At 40.8% G+C, this 21,238-nt stretch overlaps 1 protein-coding gene across 2 annotated transcripts in view; it reads right to left on the bottom strand.

The window, feature by feature from the left end:
* Positions 1 to 21,238, bottom strand: part of PCSK5 (proprotein convertase subtilisin/kexin type 5) — a 449,146-nt gene that overhangs the window by 48,100 nt on the left and 379,808 nt on the right. For both annotated transcript variants that reach the window (XM_066367966.1, XM_066367965.1), the window contains exons 25-26: positions 3,666 to 3,708; positions 914 to 1,050 (exon numbers count right to left, since the gene is read on the bottom strand). In XM_066367966.1, the coding sequence (XP_066224063.1) occupies positions 914 to 1,050; positions 3,666 to 3,708 (180 nt within the window). The remainder of the gene's footprint in view (positions 1 to 913; positions 1,051 to 3,665; positions 3,709 to 21,238) is intronic.

Consider the following 21,238-nt stretch of genomic DNA (forward strand, 5'->3'; position numbering starts at 1 on the left):
TGCGGGGGACCCGGGTTCGATTCCCGGCCAGGGCACATAGGAGAAGCGCCCATTTGCTTCTCCACCCCCCCTTCCTCTCTGTCTCTCCCTTCCCCTCCTGCAGCCAAGGCTCCATTGGAGCAAAGATGGCCCGGGCGCTGGGGATGGCTCCTTGACCTCTGCCCAGGCGCTAGAGTGGCTCTGGTCGCGGCAGAGTGACGCCTGGGAGGGGCAGAGCATCGCCCCCTGGTGGGCAGAGCGTCGCCCCTGGTGGGCGTGCCGGGTGGATCCTGGTCGGGCGCATGCGGAAGTCTGTCTGACTGTCTCTCCCCGTTTCCAGCTTCAGAAAAAAAAAAATACAAAAAAAAAAAAAAAAAGAAAAAAAAAAAAAAAAAGAAATGAATCTCTATGTAGAGAACAATAGGACGTCATTTGGGGCTTTCTGCCCCATTCTCTCTCCCATATGCATGCAAGACCACTGGACTATTAGTTCCTTACCTGGAAGACTCACAGTAATATGTCTTTCCTAACCATCCATTTTTATCAAGTGAATGAATTGACCAAAACCTAAGACAAAGGATCTTGTTTAAGTTTTACAGTGCTCAGGACTCTATAGCATGGATTACATCTCAAGGGAAGAGTCATGACTGAATATTCCAGGTAACCGATTCTAAAGCATTGTCTTCAGCTTCCCCTCCACCCTCCACATTCACTCTTGTGTTCATTAGTTTGGAGATAGACTATGCTTTGGTAATATAAGCAGGAGGAAGTAGTCCTGGCTAATGTTTATTTTCAAATCAAATGAAAACTTCTCCTTGGACAAAAGGCACCAGCGCGTGCAGACCCTGAAACTGATCAGATGTGCTCTCTCTCTTTTCTGGGTGGAGCTCTGGAGCCTCGTTTTTACCTTGTTTGATGCCATTTTCAGACTTACCCAAGAGAAAGAAGCCCTCTTCACACCAGTAACACTCATTCTGGCCACAGCTGGCACAGTTGGTATCACACGCTTTGCATTCCAATTCTTCACTGTAGGTCTTCTGAGGGCAGGTTTTATAACAGTGGTGTCTAAACCTAGGGGAGAAGGTAGAGTTTCTTCCATGAGCTATATCTATTGATGTGTTGCTCTTATCCACCATAATTTAATCTCTGTATGTACATCTACACACGTTTTTTTTTGTTTGTTTGTCTGTTTTGTTTTAACAAATATAGTATTTGGGTTTCAAGGCAGAAAACTTCCTCTTGGGCTGGGTGTGCCTTTAAAACAAGTCATGAACAGCCTCTCTCCAGACTTCTGAGGACCCTTATCAGGGCAGCTGAGAGGAGGCTTCGAAGAAAGACAGGGGTGCTGATAACTTATATATGGAGTAGTGATTATGTGTCAAGTATTAGCTTATTTAAACCCCTATACAATTCCCACATGGTAACTATTACATATCTTTAATTTGCAGATCAGGGAACTGTGTCTCAAGGTTAAGTGCTCCAAATCACATAGGTTGTTAAAGGTGGAACTGGAATTTTAACCGAAGTCTATTTGAACAGTTTGTGTGCTTTTGCCACATGACACTCACAAAGTCTGACACAGCTCCGTATTGGATTCAAGTAGCTTACTGAAATATCTGTATCCAGATTATTACCACCAATATTGAAGTACCTTAGCTTTTCTGTATATGTATTTTTACACATACTGTCTGTTACTTTCATTCTATAGTAGAATACGCCATTGAATGACAAGCTCATTTGAAGGGGGAGTAGAATGAAGTTGACCTTTGCCCTTGAATGAATTCTGTAGCATCAACAAGATATCAGAGGCAGGCTTTGCCTTTCTTCCTCACCAATTCCTATTGTAGAGTGTTTCATTAGTTATATTCAAAGTCATTAAGTATTCTAAAGGGTTATAAATATGTGTTTCTTGAAATAAATTTTGCATGTTTTACCCTTAGTGATGTTGGTCATGTTCTTTTTAGTGTATAGTAGGTCCTTACTTAATGTGGTCAATAGGTTCTGCAACTTCAAGTGGAATGATATATAATAAAATAGCCTAATTGATATAAACAAAAGTTAAGTTCCCGTGGCACCTCATCAATGCTATAATGAAATGACATTGAACAAAATGATGTTAAGTCAAGGAAGGACTGCTTTTGTTTCTCAAGAGGCTTTATGAAACATGCTCCTTAGTGGGCCATGGTGAGCGGGAGAGGCTGATGAGGCTGGCTCCAAACTTTCTTGGGTAACAAAGGAAGTAGGTGCAGGTCAAGGGGTGTCTTCTGGTGTCAAAATAAAGGAGGGCAAAGTTAGGCGGGAGAGCCCAAGAGTATTCCTCACCCACTTCTGCACAGTCACTACTTTTTTGGGTCTAAGTCCTCCTTCCTCAGTTATTCAAGTTTGGGCCCCTAACCTTGCGAGCTCGCTGAGGAACACTTGCATTTCTGCTGTTCATTTCTGCTTGGGTATCTGTGGCAGGCCATATGCTGGATAAATGCCAATAATAAATATGCTGACAAATTTCTTTCTGCTCATTTACTGTCATCTGGTCTACCTTCTATAAAGTCTGGGAGCCTCTTCTCCAACTGTCCTCCCTCATTTAAATAGAACAATAATTTAAATCAGTGGATCAGAAGTGCAGTGATATAGAGAGACAGTCAATGCAGAGAATAATAGGCTACTCTGGGAAAGCTGAATTAAAACCATAAGGTTAAGTAATGATAATGTTAACTGGTTGTTTTTAATGTTTCAGCTTATTGGGTTTCCTTTTCCTTCGCATCTACCTCATCCCTTTTGATGTCTTCCCACAGCCACATTTTGAGCAATTTTCCTTGGAATTGAGCCCATTAAAGTTGAGGTGACCCAAATCTGGACAACCCCACTCCCTACCCCTACCACTAGCTGTGCTACATCATGAGAGAACTAAGCCTCTCTGAGCTTCAGTTTTCTCTTTTGGAGAATAATATTGATCCCATGTTCCTGACAATGTTTTTGGAAAGGTGAAAAGAAGAAATGGAGGTGAGTATTTGTTTATCACAAAACTGTCCAGTTCTTAAGATGACAGGGAGGAATTATGTAGCCTATGCATTATCTGGGCCTTTCTTTTTTTTTTTTTCTTTTATCTTCCTTTCTTTTTTTCCAAGATAGGCACCAATGTACCCTGGGAGGGAGACTAGGATGGAAAGGGCAGGTGGCATTGATACATGCCATGTTTGATTTGCACATTTGTATTAGAGAACTTTGAGGGTCATGGTTATCTGTATTTCATTTAACCTAGTGGTCTGTGTCTTTCATTACCCAGGGCATGATTGAGAGCTAATGTAGCACCTGGCTACGTCCTGGGCCGTCTGGCTCTTATTAAGGACAAGTTCTTCATGAAGACATCTGGAAACAGCTTGTCTGGGTCTATTGTTAAGTTCTGTCCAGAACCAGCAAGGTATGAATCTTGGTCACCCATGGTAAGATTCCTAGACACCAGTGTCAGATTGGGTGCCTTCCAGAACCAGGAAAGAGAAGGCCTCCTTTCCAGCAAGAAAACAGCTGGGCTCTTGTTGCTAAATCCAACAATTATTCAACAATAGCCTGACAGGGCAGAGTTGCTTCAGGCTGCAGGGCCTCTTTTCTTTAATCACTGATTTAGGATTAAGTTGGTAATGCTTAAACTGCAGAAACATTAGTGCTATTAAAAAGAGGGCCAGACTTACATGTAATATCCCGTAATGCATGATGTGCAGGTTCCTGGGTCATCTGGAAAAAAAATTATAATAATAAAAAATAATAGTCACTAAAGGTTCATCAATTGGAAAAAAATGGGCTTTGGAAAAGGTATGGCTTAAGACCATCTTCTGGAATAATTTCATGAAATGTACTGTCCAGAAATGGTATTTGAATAGAATGCACCATTTTTAATTAGTACCAAGCTGTTTGCTACGAGTTATCCTTATCAGAGCTAGTAAAATAGAGATTCTCATAAATACTTGGCTATGACCTTCAAGAAGGAATAAGCCCAAGCTACTCGGTCTTCAAATTGCAGACCAGGAACCATCCACTTTGAGAATGTCCTGGTTTTTACTGAAGTAAAGGCAGCAACCCCCCCCCCCACACACACACACCTGAAAAGGGGCTTCCAACTTCCACCCCGAATGGTGGGTTTTTCATGAATTACCCCAAATGCCTGCCAATGTGAGGAATTGTAATCTGGGAGGTTCCTTTGCAATTTGGACAACTGTTTTTTTCCAATACAGTTTCCACTTTGTGTCTGCACTTTACAACCCTCTTAAAGAAACTGTCCTGTTCTCATGAAGTACAATGATCCAGTGTGTCCCTGTTGACCCAGGGAAGGATTTTTTCCTAAAGCTTTCAGGGGTCTTAATGAAAGAGAAAGGACTTTGAGAACCACTAACTCAGTCTATTCCCTCCCTTCTAACTCTCCCTGAAATATTCCAACACCCAGGTCCAATTATTATGAGAATTCTATGACGTTCTCTGGCCTTCAACTCTTGTAAGTTACCTCTAGCAAGTTCTTTCTATCTGTTATACTGCAGTCTTGCTCTTTCATTCTAATAGAAGATAGAAAACAATTGCTTCCTTTTAAACCATTCTTCTTGGTACATGAAAAACTAAACAAAATGCTGTCCTTTGAACTTGGTGCATAGCTTTCCTTTCTGATCCACTCTAGGCTCTATTTTGGTTTCACAAAGTCTGCTCTTTGGTAGAGCCTCACTTGAATCTTTAACCAAACATTCATCTTGTATCTTCCTAGGGATGTTGTTACACATAATACAACTAATGCATTGCACCAAAAGTTATATTTGAAGCATTTTTAAATGGCTCCACCATTTTCACAGAATCCCCAGAACCATCTGGAAATAGCCTAGTTATCTTGCATTGGAGAGGACACTACCTGTTTCTAGTTTGAAGTTTTAACCCTGGCTTAACTGTCTTGAGAACTCATGTTAACTTTTCTCTACTTGCTAGGTCCTAGTCTCTGCAGCTGTAAAATGATCTTATTGGATAAGATGGTTACAAGGTCTTCCCAAAAGTCAAAGATTCTGATGCTGAGTCTAGCAGGAGTTGGTAAACTATATGGACAACTTCGGGGCCAAAGCTGGCCCTGACCTTTCGTTTGCATCTTGCTTATGAATATTTTCCTGTTACAGTGTCAGAGTAGAGCAGTTACAACAGAGGTAGAAAATCTTTACTATCTGTCACTTCCCTGTAGGGAAGAAGTCTGCTGGCCAGAGCACTGTTGGGTCATGGCTTTGTCATGATCACCTTTGTTATATAACACAGGTATAAATGTTATTTTCTTAACAGCTGGCCTCCAAGTTCCTCTTAGGGAGAAAACTGTCTATATTTAGGAAAATACCTTGTAAAACAACTTGGGGTAGAAGTTTAATCAGAAGTATTGAGTATGAGCCAAGGTGGCCAAGGAGATAGCCAGGCCCTTTTGCAAGAGACCATGATTTGGTTATGGGAGAAAAATGGTTTTCATGTCTGGGTCAACTTGGTTTGCAATAGAATGACTAGAGCAGGGCAGGGCAATGAACCATAAACCAGGCTATTAAGTGGAATCAGGAATCTGAACCTAGAGGTACCTCGAGAAAGTAGAGCACACTGGATGCTTCAGATTCTTGGGGGAGGGCTTTCTGCTTCCACAGTCCATGGACTAGGACTATGAATCCATTTTAAAGTGGTGCAAAGGCCCCGAGGAACACTAATGGTTCTACTGGGTAAGTTGATTTCCTGCTATGAGTCTGTGTTTGCAACTATATTCTTTTCAGTCCTGCTCCTAAGGAAGTAGCTACTACTCAGCTCACATTTGGGCGGCTTACTTTTCCCTTTCCTGTTCCTGATGAATATATTTGACTTCAATGGCTTTGCTCATTTAGTAAGGGATGGGACATTCTAATCCTGTTCTGCATTGTTTTGGTCATCTGTCCCATCTAGGAACTTAATGAGTTTGCTCTATGTTCCTTTAAGCCTGTCACTGATGAAAATATTGAATAGAACCAAGCCTCAGGAATATGCATACCAAAGTAATCTTGAGTCTAGACACTTTTCCAGCCCTCTTGCACAGTGAATTTGGTGCCTTCACAACAGTCTGCATAAATGAATAATGCATAGGACAGGAACTGTCTTATAACAGCTTATGAATGCCCGTTAGTCTTCCTCATTATTACCAGTTGTTCTAAAGAGTAAGAATTATTTGTAAAAAATTTCCAGCTCAGAAGACCCACAAGTCAGACATAAGCTAAATGGATTTAGCTTGACCGCTGAGAGGCAGCTGTTCTGGGATTAAGTAAGGTAACAATCTCAGACCTCGAAGTTGACTCTAAATCAAGTTGGCATTTGGGTGGTGAGGAGGGGTGGCTTAGAAATAGAGAGATGAATCTTCCTGGCTGTGTGTGTGTGTGTGTGTGTGTGTGTGTGTGTGTGTGTGTGTGTGTATTGGGAGTGGTGAGGAATGGAAGAGTCTAAACAAGTTAGAATTGTTAACTGTCTTGGAAGGTGCTATCCAAAGTAGGATGTTTAAATAGCTTTGATTATTTGATCTTGTCATACTTTTGAGCTGAGAGAGCATATTTTGAGGAGGGAGGGGGAAAGTTCTGTCATAATGCAGAGAGAGAGACTTGCACATTTGGAAAAAAGCCTTCAGAAACAGTTACTGGCTTCCAGCTGCTCAAATCCCCACTAAAGAGAATGTGTGTGCAGATGACTTGTCAAGATGGGGCATGGGGATACAGTCTTCCTTTCTTGAGAAAATTCATTCTTATGGGGTGGGGTGGGCAGGGCCATAGCAACCACTGTGTCTGGAGAGGTTGTCATGATCCTCCACATTACCTTGCCCCTGTCTCCTTGGTGATCATCAGTGCTGGAACTCATCGCAAACTCCCTGTCCTCGTGGAGTCGTTGCCTCCTGCACTCAACATCACCTTCGGTGGTCAATTGCCATTCTCTGCCATTTTGTTATGTTTTCAGAAATATCTATAGCCTTCACAATTGACTATGGGTAGATCTGGGCAACATTCGGAGTTATATACATTTTACTTACAAAATGTATTGGAAAAAGGATATATTATTTATTTTTTAAAATTTTTATTAATTTTAATTTATTGTGTTAACATGGATCTAAGTGTCCCCACTCAATATATCTCCCTCAGGAAAAGGGATATTTTAAAATCCAAATGGAACTAAACATTTAGAAATATCCAGAGAAAAATATCTTTTTAAAATTTAAATAAACTTTGAGCCACACAACTAAAGAAGCACATAGCAAGAATGATTCTATTTCACTTTTTCTAAATTTATTGTCATTATTATATGATTATTTTTTTATTTGGGGAAGAGAGAAGAACTTTGGTGTCTTAAGAGTAATTCTTTATTGGCATTGACTAGTTTGCTCAGTAGATAAGAGCATTGGTCCGGCGTACGGATATCCTGTATTTGATTCCTGGTCCGGGCATTCATGAAAAGCGACTGTCTGCTTCTCTTCCTCCCCCTCTCCTCCTTCTCTCCTTCTTCCCCTCCCACAGTCAGTAGCTTGGTTGGTTCGAGCATTGGCCCCAGGTGCTAAGGATAGCTCAGTTGCTCCAAGCTTCAGCTTTACTTGCTAAAAACAACTCGATTGATTTGAGCATCAGCCCCAGATGGGGGTTGCTGGGTGGATCCTGGTCAGGTCACATGTGGGAGTCTGTCTCACTGTCTCCCCTCCTCTTACTTAAAAAAAAAAAGAGTAGCTCTTTATCATATAATAAATATCTATATATGCCAGAATTAGTCATGGGTTAGATATATTGTTTAGGCAAAACTGATTGCAAAACTGTGGAGAAAAGTTTACGCCTGGGTGCTCCTACCTTACCCTTGGCTACTTCTTTCAAGATTCATTTTCAGGCTTGTAGGTCTTTCATTCTTACCCCATGCATAGGCCTCCCTCATGGCCTATAGAAACCTACCTGTCCTGTGTCCCACTACTACAAAGACCTTCTCGGTTACTGCCTGCGCTGCTGACTGATAGGCATGTTAAACTTGTGCTCTTAGGAGGCTCCTGGGCTGTCACCTACCTCAGTCCCTTCTCAGGTATCTTAGACCCATTAGGCTCCTTCTGCCTTGACCTTTTAGGCCACAACTACAGATGTTTCATAAAACAGCACCCATCTTATTGTACTAAATCTATGTTCCAAAACTATAGAGGGTTGTGGAAAGGTGGGAAAAGTGGAATCTAGTCATATCATTCAATCATAGTCATTTATATTTATGTTTTCAACTTATCTCCCAACTTAAAAATGCTAGGTGAACAAGTTAATTAGAAACACATAGTCTGTCTATAAAGAAAGAGGAGCTAGAAGCCAAGTACAGGGAGTCCTTATGTACATGTAGGTGAATCAACCCATCAGAGAGCCATTCCTTCCATCTATAATATTAAGGAACCAAATATAAAAATATGGAAGATTAATAAGTGAGTTCATTAGCTCAGATGTGGCATTTTGGTTAGGTGTATCCTGAGTCACTGGCCTTCAAAGAGAAGTGTACAAGGCAATTCATTGGGCTATAGAAAAAAAAAAACACCCCAAAACAAAACAGAATATATGTTTCAATTTTTTTTTTTTTTTTTTTTTTTTTTTTTTTTTTTTTTTTGTATTTTTCTGAAGTTGGAAACAGGGAGGCAGCCAGACAGATTCCCGCACGCGCCCGGCCGGGATCCACCCAGCATGCCCACCAGGGGGCGATGCTCTGCCCATCTGGGGCATTGCTCTGTTGCAACCAGAGCCATTCTAGTGCCTGAGGCAGAGGCCATAGAGCCATCCTCAGCGCCCGGGCCAACTTTGCTCCAATGGAGCCTTGGCTGTGGGAGGGGAAGAGAGAGAGACAGAGAGGAAGGAGAGGGGGAGGGGTGGAGAAGCAGATGGGCGCTTCTCCTGTGTGCCCTGGCCGGGAATCGAACCTGGGACTCCTGCACGCCAGGCTGATGCTCTACCACTGAGCCAACTGGCCAGGGCCAATTATTTTTTTATCTTCTTAAAATTTCTACTTTAGCATGCTTTTTAAGTATATGTAAAATATTCAGGCACTAGTACATATAAATAATTACACACACACACACATATATGCATTACACACACATATATAGGCATGTGCTGAGTTTTAAACCAATGGGGTGATAAGTCAAAAATGTATGAAGATTGTTACTTTAGATTTCTGTTATCATGGGGCTTGGAGAATTATTGGGGCTAGAAATCTATGAAGTATGGGCAGAGCATCAGTTTGCTCTGATAATTTGCCTAAGTGTAGGAGGCATTGGGAAGGCAAATAAAGCCCCAAGTTTGGTGGAATCTACTATATAGGTGATTAGATCTGGGAATATGATTGAGCCAAAAGCCTGAGATAATCTTGGAAATGTAGGGTATGATGAATTACAATAAGGTAGGTGCTGTTTTATGGTAGATATAGATGAACGCTTTTGATTGATATGACTAGATTCCATATTTCCCACTTTTCCATAAAATTAGTACACAAATTTGTTCATCAAAAGAAACTTCCTGGGTGAAAATAAGCACTGATCATGTCCTATGAAAGACAACCTAAGAGTTCATCTGTTGGGAATGTGTTAAAAAATATATATGGTTCATTAGCCTGATCTGTGGTGGTGCTGACCTTGGAACGCTGAGGTCACCAGTTTGAAACCCTGGGCTTGCCTGGTCAAGGCACATAAGAGAAGCAACTACTACAAGTTGATGCTTCTCACCCTCCCCTTCTCTCTCTCTCTCTCTCTCTCTCCTCTCTCTAAAATCAATGAATAAAATCTTTTAAAATATATATAGTACATTTACAAAAGATGGTTAGTATTCAGCCATTAAAATTTTGTTTCTCAAGACTGTTTAATGACATGAAGACATGTTCATGATAGGCTATGTGAAAAGAACAATAAATCATATCTATGTGTATTTATCTACAGGTGTGGATATGACTATCAAAAATCAGAAGATACCCTGGCCGGTTGGCTCAGCGGTAGAGCATCGGCCTGGCGTGCGGGGGACCAGGGTTCGATTCCCGGCCAGGGCACATAGGAGAAGCGCCCATTTGCTTCTCCACCCCCGCCCCCCTCCTTCCTCTCTGTCTCTCTCTTCCCCTCCCGCAGCCAAGGCTCCATTGGAGCAAAGATGGCCCGGGCGCTGGGGACGGCTCCTTGGCCTCTGCCCCAGGCGCTAGAGTGGCTCTGGTCGCGGCAGAGCGATGCCCCGGAGGGGCAGGGCGTCGCCCCTGGTGGGCGTGCCGGGTGGATCCCGGTCGGGTGCATGCGGGAGTCTGTCTGACTGTCTCTCCGTTTCCAGCTTCAGAAGAAAAAAAAAAAAATCAGAAGATAAAGCTAAAATGTTAACAGTAGTTATCACTGTCTGATTTTATGTGTTTATATATATGTTTTTGTACTTTCTTTATAAATATTATTGCCAAATTTATTAGAGTAAAACAATGCTACTAAGTAAAGGGAGAAAGTGCTCCAGTTATGAGTTCCGGGGTCACTTAGCCATAAGTCTGGAAACAGTCTCCTCCCACAGATCTTCCCCAAGAAAGCTGGCCTTTTGGTCTTGTTCTTTATTTTCTGTCTCACTTCTGCCCACTGCTGCTTTCTCGTCTTTTCATTTTTATTTTCCTCAGCACTTCCGAATCCTACAGCACCAGGACCAGACTGATGTTCTTCCATAGGGTGTGGCTGACACAGTGGCAGATGTTTGCACAAACTCCTTTTTAGACATTCACTTCTAATATGAATAGTTTTTTTCTGATGGGATTCTGTGAAGGAGGCAGATGACTAGGGAATGGGGTTATTCTTGGCTCTGCCTCGGACTCGCTAACCAGACTGGAGCTGTTCCTGCGCCAAGCATTCTTATGAGCACCTGCAGCCTTGTCAGAGCATCAGCAGAATGTCCGCCCCATACTGAGAGGCACCACTGCTCCCTCTGAGGGGAGAGAAGCATGACAAGCGGCCAATGCTGAAATTGTTTTGGGAGATAATTAAGCACATTGTCAATAATGCTTATTCTCCCAGAGTAAACATGTATGTAGCTATTAGACGATACTGAACAAATTCGTAGGGGGTCACTGACATTCTCCAGTCCACCTGGGGATAATGAACTGGGTAAGTGGTTTATATGCCCAAAGGGTGAAACTAATTATATGCCTCAAAAAGCACTGAACAGGCTTAGTATTTTGAATTACTTCAAATAATTAACACTGAAATACAAAATGGACCTTCTGGTAACTTTGCCAAAGTAGAAGATTTTCCTGGAAGGTTCAGTGGTGCTGTGATACAAAGTATTTTGTTGGGAGACTTTTGATTATTTTGAATTATTTTGTCTTCATTGGTGTCCAAGGACAATGAATAAATATTTAAATTGGCACTAGTGCAAATGCTGACAATGGGCACAACCCCCTGGAGAGGCACAGTAGTCGTAGAAGAGACCTGAATAAATAATCTAAATCATTGTCTACAAATGTTGGCTAAAGGAAGGCTCAGTTCTGTGTTGGACCCTGGTCCTTACCAAGTCCTCTAATTCCAACAACAGAGTATCACAATAGGCGACTGTCCCTGGATCTCCACCCTTGCCCAGACTGACTAGCAGGTGGAAGCAATGGATGAATGTATGCAGTGTTGCTCACTTCAGCAGGATATTCACTCACTTATTTATTTATTCTGGAGTTTGCATTTTAGGGGGAAGAAGTCAGCAAAAGGAAAATTAGATAAGTATTATATGTAATAGAATGTAAATCTCAACACATGCATAAAACAGCTACTAAAATGCAGGCTTTGCGAGGACAAGTTTTGTTTTGTTTTCCTGTACTTGACTACCAAGAGTACTGCCTGTCGTATAGCAGGTGCTCCAGAAATACGCATTGAATGAAGAAGAAAAACACATAAGTACATACAATCAGATAACGGGTTCGAGAGTGATGACACTGGAATGTAGAAGAGAGGGCTTAGTTTAGATAGGCTAGTTAGAGAGAGAGCTTTTCAAGACTTGATATTTGAGTAAAGATCTGAAATCTAACAAGGAACTAGCCATGTGAAATTCTGGCCACAGAGTGTCCCAGACAGAGACCAAGAAAAGCTTGATCATTTCTAGGAACATCAAGAAGGTCAGTGAGGCTGGAGGGGATAAAGAAAAGAGGGAGAAAGTCGAGAGACTAGTACAGGGTCATGAACAGGATCAGATCAAATATGGTCTTATAGGCCAGGGTGAGAAGTTTGCATTCCAATCTAAGAGTAAGTGGGAGCCATGAGAAACTTTATAAAAAAAGGTATGATGTGATCTGATTTACTTAAAAAGATCAGTGTGAGTGCTATGTCAAAAATGACTTCTTAAGCTATAGGAATGGATTCATCCATTAAATCTTGTAAAACTAGGATTCTAGGTAACATTTTAGGAGCACTCTTTTAAGAAATAAAAATCTTGTAAAACTAGGATTCTAGGTAACATTTTAGGAGCACTCTTTTAAGAGGATTCACTAGAGGAGAAATCACTAGGGATAAACGGAGACTGCGGCTGCAGTAATAAAGAAAAGTCAGATTTGAGAGAAAGTAAAAGGTAAAATCAGGAAGATTAGATAATAAGTTGTGGGAGGTAGAAAAGTAGAATGACACTCTGACTGTGGTTTGAGTTCCTGGATACATGGTAGATGAGGAACACTTAGCAGTAAAATTCACTTAGGTGCAATAAACACACGCTTAAGTGATTATGTACCATAACTCACATACTGCTTTGGATATTATAAGGAGTATATGCAGATAAGAAAGGCAATCCCGCCTGACCGGGTGGTGGCACAGTGGATAGAGCGTCGGACTGGGATGCCGAGGACCTAGGTTCAAGACCCTGGGGTCGCCAGCATGAGTGCGGGCTCATCTGGTTTGAGCAAAGGCTCACCAGCTTGGACCCAGGGTCGCTGGTTTGAGCAAGGGGTTACTCGGTCTGCTGAGAGCTCGTGGTAAAGGCACATATGAGAGGGCAATCAATGAACAACTGGGGTGTCGCAATGCTCAACGAAAAACTGATGATTGATGCTTCTCATCTCTCACTGTTCCTGTCTGTCTGTCCCTCTCTCTGACTCTCTCTGTCCCTGTAAAAACAAACAAACAAACAAAAAAGAAAGGCAATCCTGCCTTGGCCAGATAGCTCGGTTTGTTGGAGCTATACGAAGCACAGAGGATCCCTGGTCAGGGCACATACAGGAACAGCTCCGTGGTCCTGTCTCTCTGTTTCTCTCTCCCTGCCTCTCTCTTAAAAAAAAAAAAAAGTCAATCCCTATCCTCAAGGAGTTTATAATCGGTAAGGGGACGGTAATTACCAAAGTTAATTACAGAGGAAACCATGATGTGGCAAAATGTAGAATAGGTAAACAAATATCTAATTTGGTACACCACAGAAATATTTGTTTAGGGTCTGAAGGGAACCATGTTATGATTCTCTTTGTTCTGTCTTCTCATTTAATTAGGTTTTAATCTCTCTTTTTTAATTTAATAATCCAAAGGATTTTTATTGTAGTCAGGGTTGCCAGATAAAATACAAGACTGTTTCAGTGTAAGGATGAGTTAAAAAATAAACTTGCCAGGACAGGAAAAGAGCCATCCTGGTTTTAGCTTTGGCATCGGGTAGATTAAACAACACTTCCTCTGAGACTTTGTAGTCATAAGCTGGATCTCATATAGGTATATAATCAGAATTTATGTTATTTCAATGTTCTGGAACATCTCAAAAGAAAATTCAACTAAAAGTAGTCTCAGGTAGGTAGTGTCCCAGGGTGACTGTCAGAAGCAAATGCATATCCTTTCTGGAGAAATGTAATCTTAACCCAGATCTCAAAGAATTCTCATAGGGGTATTTTCAAGGAAAATGGTCACATTTTTAAAAAAACCAAACTACAGAAGGACATTAGGCTCTGTAAGCGAAAGTCAGAAGAAATAACAGATAGCAGAATCAGGTCTACAGAGACTGCAGACTTAAAATTATCTGGCATGGTAAGCAAAAATAACAAATATTTAATATTTTCAAAGAACTAAAAGAGCATCTTGAAATTAGAGACATAACCAAACAGTTTGGAAAAAGAAATATATAACCTCTGTAAGTTAAAGACATAAAAATTCAAATTTAAAATTCAATGGCTAGATGAAATAGTAAATTAGGTATAGCAGAAAGCAAATTAGTAAACTCAAAGATACAAAGAAAAGATTAAGAATTCAGTTCAGAGAGGCAGAAAGATAAAAAACAGGAGAGTGGTAGGAGATATAGAGGTGAGAAAGAGGGGGTCTAATATGTATCAAAGTTCCAAAAAGAAATAATAGAATGGAAAAGAAGCAATATTCAAACATAATAGAATACCTGAGAATTATCCAGAATTATGAAAAGATATCAATAATTAGTTCAAAGAAACAACATAAACATATATATATATATATATATGATTTTTTTAATCTACAAGAAGACCCATCTTAGTGAAATTGCAGAACAACCAAGAAAACAAATAACTCTTAGTCTGTAGAGAAGGATAAAGAGACATAGTATATAAAAAGAAAGAAAATATCTTGAGAAAAGGACTTGAAAATTTTGGTGGATGAAAGAGCATTAGTCATTTGAGAAGGACACTAAAACAGTGACAGAAAGTTCTTTGAAATTTTGATGAAAGACCTGGATGTTGGGATACAGTGAATTGTGAATGATCTGCCATAGTCAGAGAATATATCTTACTCATCTCTGCAAACCTTGTACCTAGTATTATACCCACCATTAATTTATTCCTTCCACAAATATACTTTGAATCCTACTGTATGCTAGGGCTATGTGGATGATTAATTCCTAGTACAATATAAATTTAGAATCAAGGTCTTGAGTAGGGAGGATGCAGCAAGTAAAAAGACATTGCACTGAATGTTGTGTGGTCAGTGTCACTTATTGGATTATGAACAATTTATTAGGAAAACAATAGGGTCATACCTAAACTAGTGTTATGCGTAGAGGGGGCAGTGCAGTAATAGGAGGGATCCTTGAGGAAGTGAAAAGCTTAGATGAAACCTGAAAAAATGAGTTTGATGGAAAAGGTGGGAGAGAGAATGAAATCCTTTGTAGGTGGAAAGGCCTGAAGGGAGAGACAGCTAAGTCTTTGGAGACAATTTTCTTTTAGTAAAGGGTTCATGAAATTCCCATTTAAGAAACTATAGAGGGAATGACAAGATCTTCTCAGAATACAGTTGCCCTTGCCTTAAAAACATTTAGGTTTTTGAGGAAAAGAAGTGGAAAGATACAAAAGTAGATTGCCAAGAGTTTGGGGTATCTGGGGAAAATCTACTATTTTCTTTTTTAGTAATTTCCTTGAGTAACTAAAGAATTTTGCACAATTTTTAAAAATTTTCTTTATCATGTTTTGCACAAAGCAGACCATTGTCTGACATGGCTATTGAAGAATGTTTAACTAACATTATACTCTAAAAGATGGTATATTTGTGCATTAGATTTGCCTGAAAAACTTTATTCATTTCTATTAAAAAATACCATGCCATGTGTACATATTTAACTAGAGAGATTTATAATCATGAAAACAAAAAGAAAAGGGTAGATATTAGGGCTCAAAGAAACAAAAAAAGCGTTGGGAGAGAGAAAACTGAAGAGAGCAGCGGCTAGATTGGGAAAGAAACGTTTATGTATGTCACGTTGGATATGCAGACTTTATCCGGAGCCCTGAGGAATTTCTGTAGGTTTGTAGGCAGTTGTCACAAATTTTAGAAAGAGCACTATTATTGCAGTATAGAATGTGGATTTTGAGCGTGAAAGAGTAGAAGAAGAGAATTAGGGAGACTAGTTAGAAGGCTATTGCAGTATTCAGGTGAACAATGTTGATTGCCTAGACTACAGTGTGGTAGTGGAGATGGGTCAAAGTGGACAGAATAAACAATATTTAGGAGGTAGAAATGACCTGGTGACTCCTGAGGGTTGAATTATGTCCCTCAAAACAATATGTTCTAGTCTTAACCCCAGGTACCCATGAGTGACCTTACTTGAAAACAGAGTCTTTGCAGATACCGTGAAGTTAAGATGAGGTCATATTGGATGAGGGTGGGCCCAAATCCAATGATATGTTTATATAAGATGGCCATGTGAAGACAGAAATACAGATACAGAAGGAAGAAGGTCATGAAACCATGGAAGTAGAGATTAGCGTGATGCAACTACAAGCCAAGAAGGTCAAGGATTGCTGGCAATCACCAAAAGCTAGGAAGAAGAGAGAAGGTTCTTCTCTCAGAGCCTCCAGAAGGAATCAGTTCTGCTGATTCCTTGATCTTTGGACTTCTGGCTTCCAGAACTGCGAGAATACAGCATACCTCAGAGCTATTGTGGTAGGATGCAGACCATTAAACCACTGTAATAAAGTGAATATCACAGTGAAGCAAGTCACACAAATTGAGTTCCCCATTGCATATAAGAATTATGTTTACACTATATTTTAGTCTATTAAGTTTGAAATAGCATTATGTATAAATAATGTAATATGTTAATTAAGAAATACTTTATTGCTAAAAATGCTGATTATTATTATTATTATTATTATTATTATTATTTTGTATTTTTCTGAAGCTGGAAACGGGGAGGTAGTCAGATTCCCGCATGCGCCCGACCGGGATCCACTCGGCACGCCCACCAGGGGGCGATGCTCTGCCCATCCGGGGCGTAGCTCTGTCACGACCAGAGCCACTCTAGCGCCTGGGGCAGAGGCTAAGGAGCCATCCCCAGCGCCCGGGCCATCTTTTGCTCCAATGGAGCCTCGGCTGCAGGAGGGAAAGAGAGAGACAGAGAGGAAGGAGAGGGGGAGGGGTGGAGAAGCAGATGGGCACCTCTCCTGTGTGCCCTGGCCGAGAATCGAACCTGGGACTCCTGCACGCCAGGCCGATGCTCTACCACTGAGCCAGCCAGCCCAGGGCCAAAAGTGCTGATTATTATCTGAACCTTTAGTAACTCATAATCCTTTTACTGATGAAGTCTGGCCTCAATGTTGTTGGCTACTGACTGGTCAGAATGGTGGTTGCTAAGGGTAGGGTTGGTAGCAATTTCTTAAACTAAGACAATAATGAAGTTTGCTGCATTGATTGACTCTTTCTTCCATAAGCAATTTTTCTGTAGCATGTAATGTGGCTTGATAGCATTTTACCCACAGTGGAACCTCTTTCAAAATTATAGTCAATTTTATCAAATCCTGTCATGTTCCTTTATCAACTAGGTTTATGGTATATTCTAAGTCCCTGTCATTTCAGCAGTCTTCATAGCATCTTCACCAGGAGTAGACATGCTACTCTTCCTTTCACTTGAACACTTAAAGGCCATTGTGGGGTTACAAATTGGTCTGATATCAATATTGTTGTATCTCAAGGCTATGGAGGCGTGAGGAGAAAGGGAGAGATAGGGGAACAGCTGGTTGGTAGAGCAGTCAGAATGCATACAACATTTATTAATTAAAGTTTAGTATCTTATGTGGGTGTGGTTCATGCCCCCAAACAACTATAATAATAACATCAAAGAACTGATCACAGATTACTGTAAAATAATATCAAAGATCACAGATCATAGTAATGAAGAAGTTTGAAATATTTTGAGAATTAGCATAATTTGACAGAGACACAAAGTGAGAAAATGCTGTTTGAATAATGGCACCAATAGGCTTGCTCGATGCAGGGTTGCTGTAAACATTCAGTTTGGTAAAAAAAAAAAAAAAATGCAGTATATGTGAAGTGCAATAAATCAAAGTGCAATAAAATGAGGTATGCCTGTACACATTTCTGTTGTTTTAAGCCACTCAGTTTGTAGTACTTTTTTACAGAAAACTAATACAGTGATATAGTATGTTTAGGTGACACCATTTTCCTCTGTGTTCTGCCTTGATCTTTAAAATATTGAAATGATAGCTACTAGAGTTTCTTTCTAATCTACCTTCTTTAAACAGAAAGAAAGAAGCTTCTTATGTAATTGGTGACTTTGAGAGAAGGAACTCAATACTGGGGAGATGGAGAGAGTAATGTAGGGTCAAGGAATGTTAGGAAGGTCACTTTTCATAGATCTAATTTATTCTCCACTTTAGCCTAAAAAGTTATCAAGTTTATACTTTCACCTTTTTTGTATGACTACTCCCCTTCTCCAGTCTTGATATTTCCTTGGTTCTGAATTGTGGAGAGAGTTATTTCTAACAAAACCTAGAAACAGGGAAAAAAGTAAAGGATTTCCTAGAATTTTGGATTGAGCAGCTGAGTGGTATTATATTTAGAGCCAACTCAGGAGTAGGGGTTGTTGAAAGCACAGGTGGGAGATGACAGCATATAGGAAGTGCTCACCTGACCAGGTGGTGGCGCAGTGGATAGAGAGTTGGACTAGGATGAGGATGACTCAGGTTCGAAACCCCAAGGTTGCCAGCTTGAGCGTGGGCTCATCTGGTTTGAGCAAGGCTCACCAGCTTGAGACCAAGGTCTCTGGCTTGAGCAAGGGGTCACTTGGTTTGCTGTAGCCCCCTGGTCAAGGCACATATGAGAAAACAATCAATAAACAACTAAGGAGACTAAGTTGAAGAATTGATCCTTCTTATCTCTCTTCCTTCCTGTCTGTCCCTATCTCTTTCTCTCTCTGACTCTCTCTCTGTCTCTGTCACACACAAAAAAAGTAGGAAGTGCTCAGTGTGTTTGCTGAATTGAAGGTAGTCCCACCTCCTCACTTTATGGATGAGTATGTAGCCTCAAGGAGTCTCAGTAACTTGTCCAAGGTCAGACAGAACAAATGCAGATTTGGAAAATTTTGATTCTCATGCATTCTTATTTATTTATTTATTTATTTATATTTTTCTGAAATGAGAAGCAGGGAGGCAGAGAGACAGTCTCCCACATGCACCTAACTGGGATCCACCCAGCATGCCCACTAGGGGGCGATGCTTTGCCAATCTGGGCTGTTGCTCCGCTGTAACCAGAGCCATTCTAGAGCCTGAGGCAGAGGTCATGAAGCCATCCTCAACGCTCAGACCAACTTTGATCCAGTGCAGACTTGGCTGCAGGATGGAAAGAGAGAGACATAGAGAAAGGAGAGGGGGAAGGGTGGAGAAGCAAATGGGTGCTTCTCCTGTGTGCTCTGGCTGGGAATTGAACCCAGGACTTCCACACGCCGGGCTGACGCTCTACCACTAAGCTACCTGGCCAGAGCTGTGGTTCTCATGCACTCGAAGTACTTTCTCTTTCTTCTTCTTCACCTTGCCTCTATTTTCAATTACACATCCTTGCTTTAAAGTATTCATACATCCACTCTGAAAGACCATATTATGCTATTCAAGATTACTGACCTCTGCACCAGTTAGCAAACGCCTACATCACACTGTCAGCTAAGGAATGTCTGTTCAGAACACAAGCCTTGCGACACTTCAATTGGGCGTTGAACCAACAGTTTACCCAAATCATTCAATTAAGAGCCCTCCACCCACCATATAAGGGGTCCCCAGGATATTTCATCATTGCAGTGTTCATTTCAAGACCTTACTTGGAATGTCCAGTCTCTTTGGGATACTCTGCCAAAGCTGAATTGCGCAGAGCAAAATAGAACTCTCCTTTGGATGGTGAAGTGAGAGTCTGGGGCTGCACGAGCCAAGCTGGGGAGGGCAAAGGCGTTGGGTTTGCCGTCTCCCTGCAATCCTTTTTTTTTTTTTCCTTTTTGTTATCACTCTATTCAAACAACAAGAGATGGTTAGAGATAGAAAGCAGAACCCCTCATTTCTCGACTAGGCTTAGGTGCATTTCAAATTCTCATCACCCAAGGAAACTCTCCAACTAAATATATTGTTAGAAAACGGAAATCCAAGGCAACATACGTTGCTCTCCCTTGCTGCCTAAACAGAAACAAACTGCTGAAAAACAAAATTGATCCTTAACAGACAGATTTTCTGGTCATTACTTTTTGCCCAAATTGCTGGTTTGTATTTGTATAAAGAAACCAGGGCTTGTGTAACCAATTCCTTTTATTTAGGGGGTGGGAGGGGGAAAAAAATCTAAGAGTCATCCTGTGTGATAAGCTCTTCAAAAAAAAAAAGAGGCTCTTACATTTTAAAAAAGATATTTTGAAAGACTCTGCCTATTCATCATCAGAACTATTTTAAAGAAGTGATGTTTTCTTTTGTGTATCTTAAGTTACTATAGCAACTGGATCACTGTCTACTCATGAATCAGGAGGCATTGGCCAGAGACTCTGTCCTTCCCCCTAGGTTTGGAGTCCTTGTCTATTACTCTGCCTTTTTAAAACTTCACAGATTTTGGAATTAGTTTTCTTCAAAAATGTTTCCCTGATCTGAGAGATTGGTTGTATTCAGAGCCTTATTCATTACTACATATTTTTTCTTCCATGCACTGTGATGGCTTCTGTGGACTACTAGGTGTGTTCTGATTGCTTCTTTCTCTGGACTTCTGTGCTTTCATTTCTTACAGCTCTGGGAGGTGTTGCTAAGTCTCCAGAGCCATATGGTTGATTTGACTGAACCCCTTCCACTTTCTCTTCCATATGTATACCATCAGCTGGAGGGGCAATGTAAATGAAGTTTTGTTTCCTTTAATGTTCATTCTAAGCTTCTCCTCCTCAAAAGTCAGCACTCCCATTACAGCTTTCATCAGTAATCCTTACATCTGGTGGAACAGTGATCCAGGATGAGCACAACTTGTAATTATTTGATGACCTGAGGAATTCAATGACTATATTTCCTGGGGTCCATACACTTTTCTGAATATTTGGTTCACATGCCGATCACTGGGTGGCTTTATTGGTCATATAAAATAGGGACAGAGGACCTCTGAGTGCCTGTAGTCCAGAAACTGCTAATCGGAATCTTTGCAGAAATGTTTTGTTGGCTAGCATACAGTAGAATGATAGCATGTTTAAAGAAATCAAAATATTTCTTGGAGGAGGGTGTGGAGGTGAGAGGAAAGAGGGACAAATGTACAGTGACAGAAAATTATTTGACTTGGGGTGATGGATACACAACACAATCAACAGTTCAAATGCTATAGAAATGTTTACTTGAAACCCATGTACTCTTTTTTTTTTTACAGAAACAGAGGGAGAGAGAGAGTCAGAGAGAGAGAGACAGATTAGGGACAGACAGACAGGAAAGAAGAGAGATGAGAAGCATCAATTCTTCACTGAAGCTCCTTAGTTGTTCAGTGATCGCTTTCTCGCATGTGCCTTGACCGGGGAGCTCCAGCAGAGTGAGTGACCCCTTGCTC

This window comes from Saccopteryx leptura, chromosome 2 (assembly GCF_036850995.1).
Source record: "Saccopteryx leptura isolate mSacLep1 chromosome 2, mSacLep1_pri_phased_curated, whole genome shotgun sequence".
NCBI lineage: Eukaryota > Metazoa > Chordata > Mammalia > Chiroptera > Emballonuridae > Saccopteryx > Saccopteryx leptura.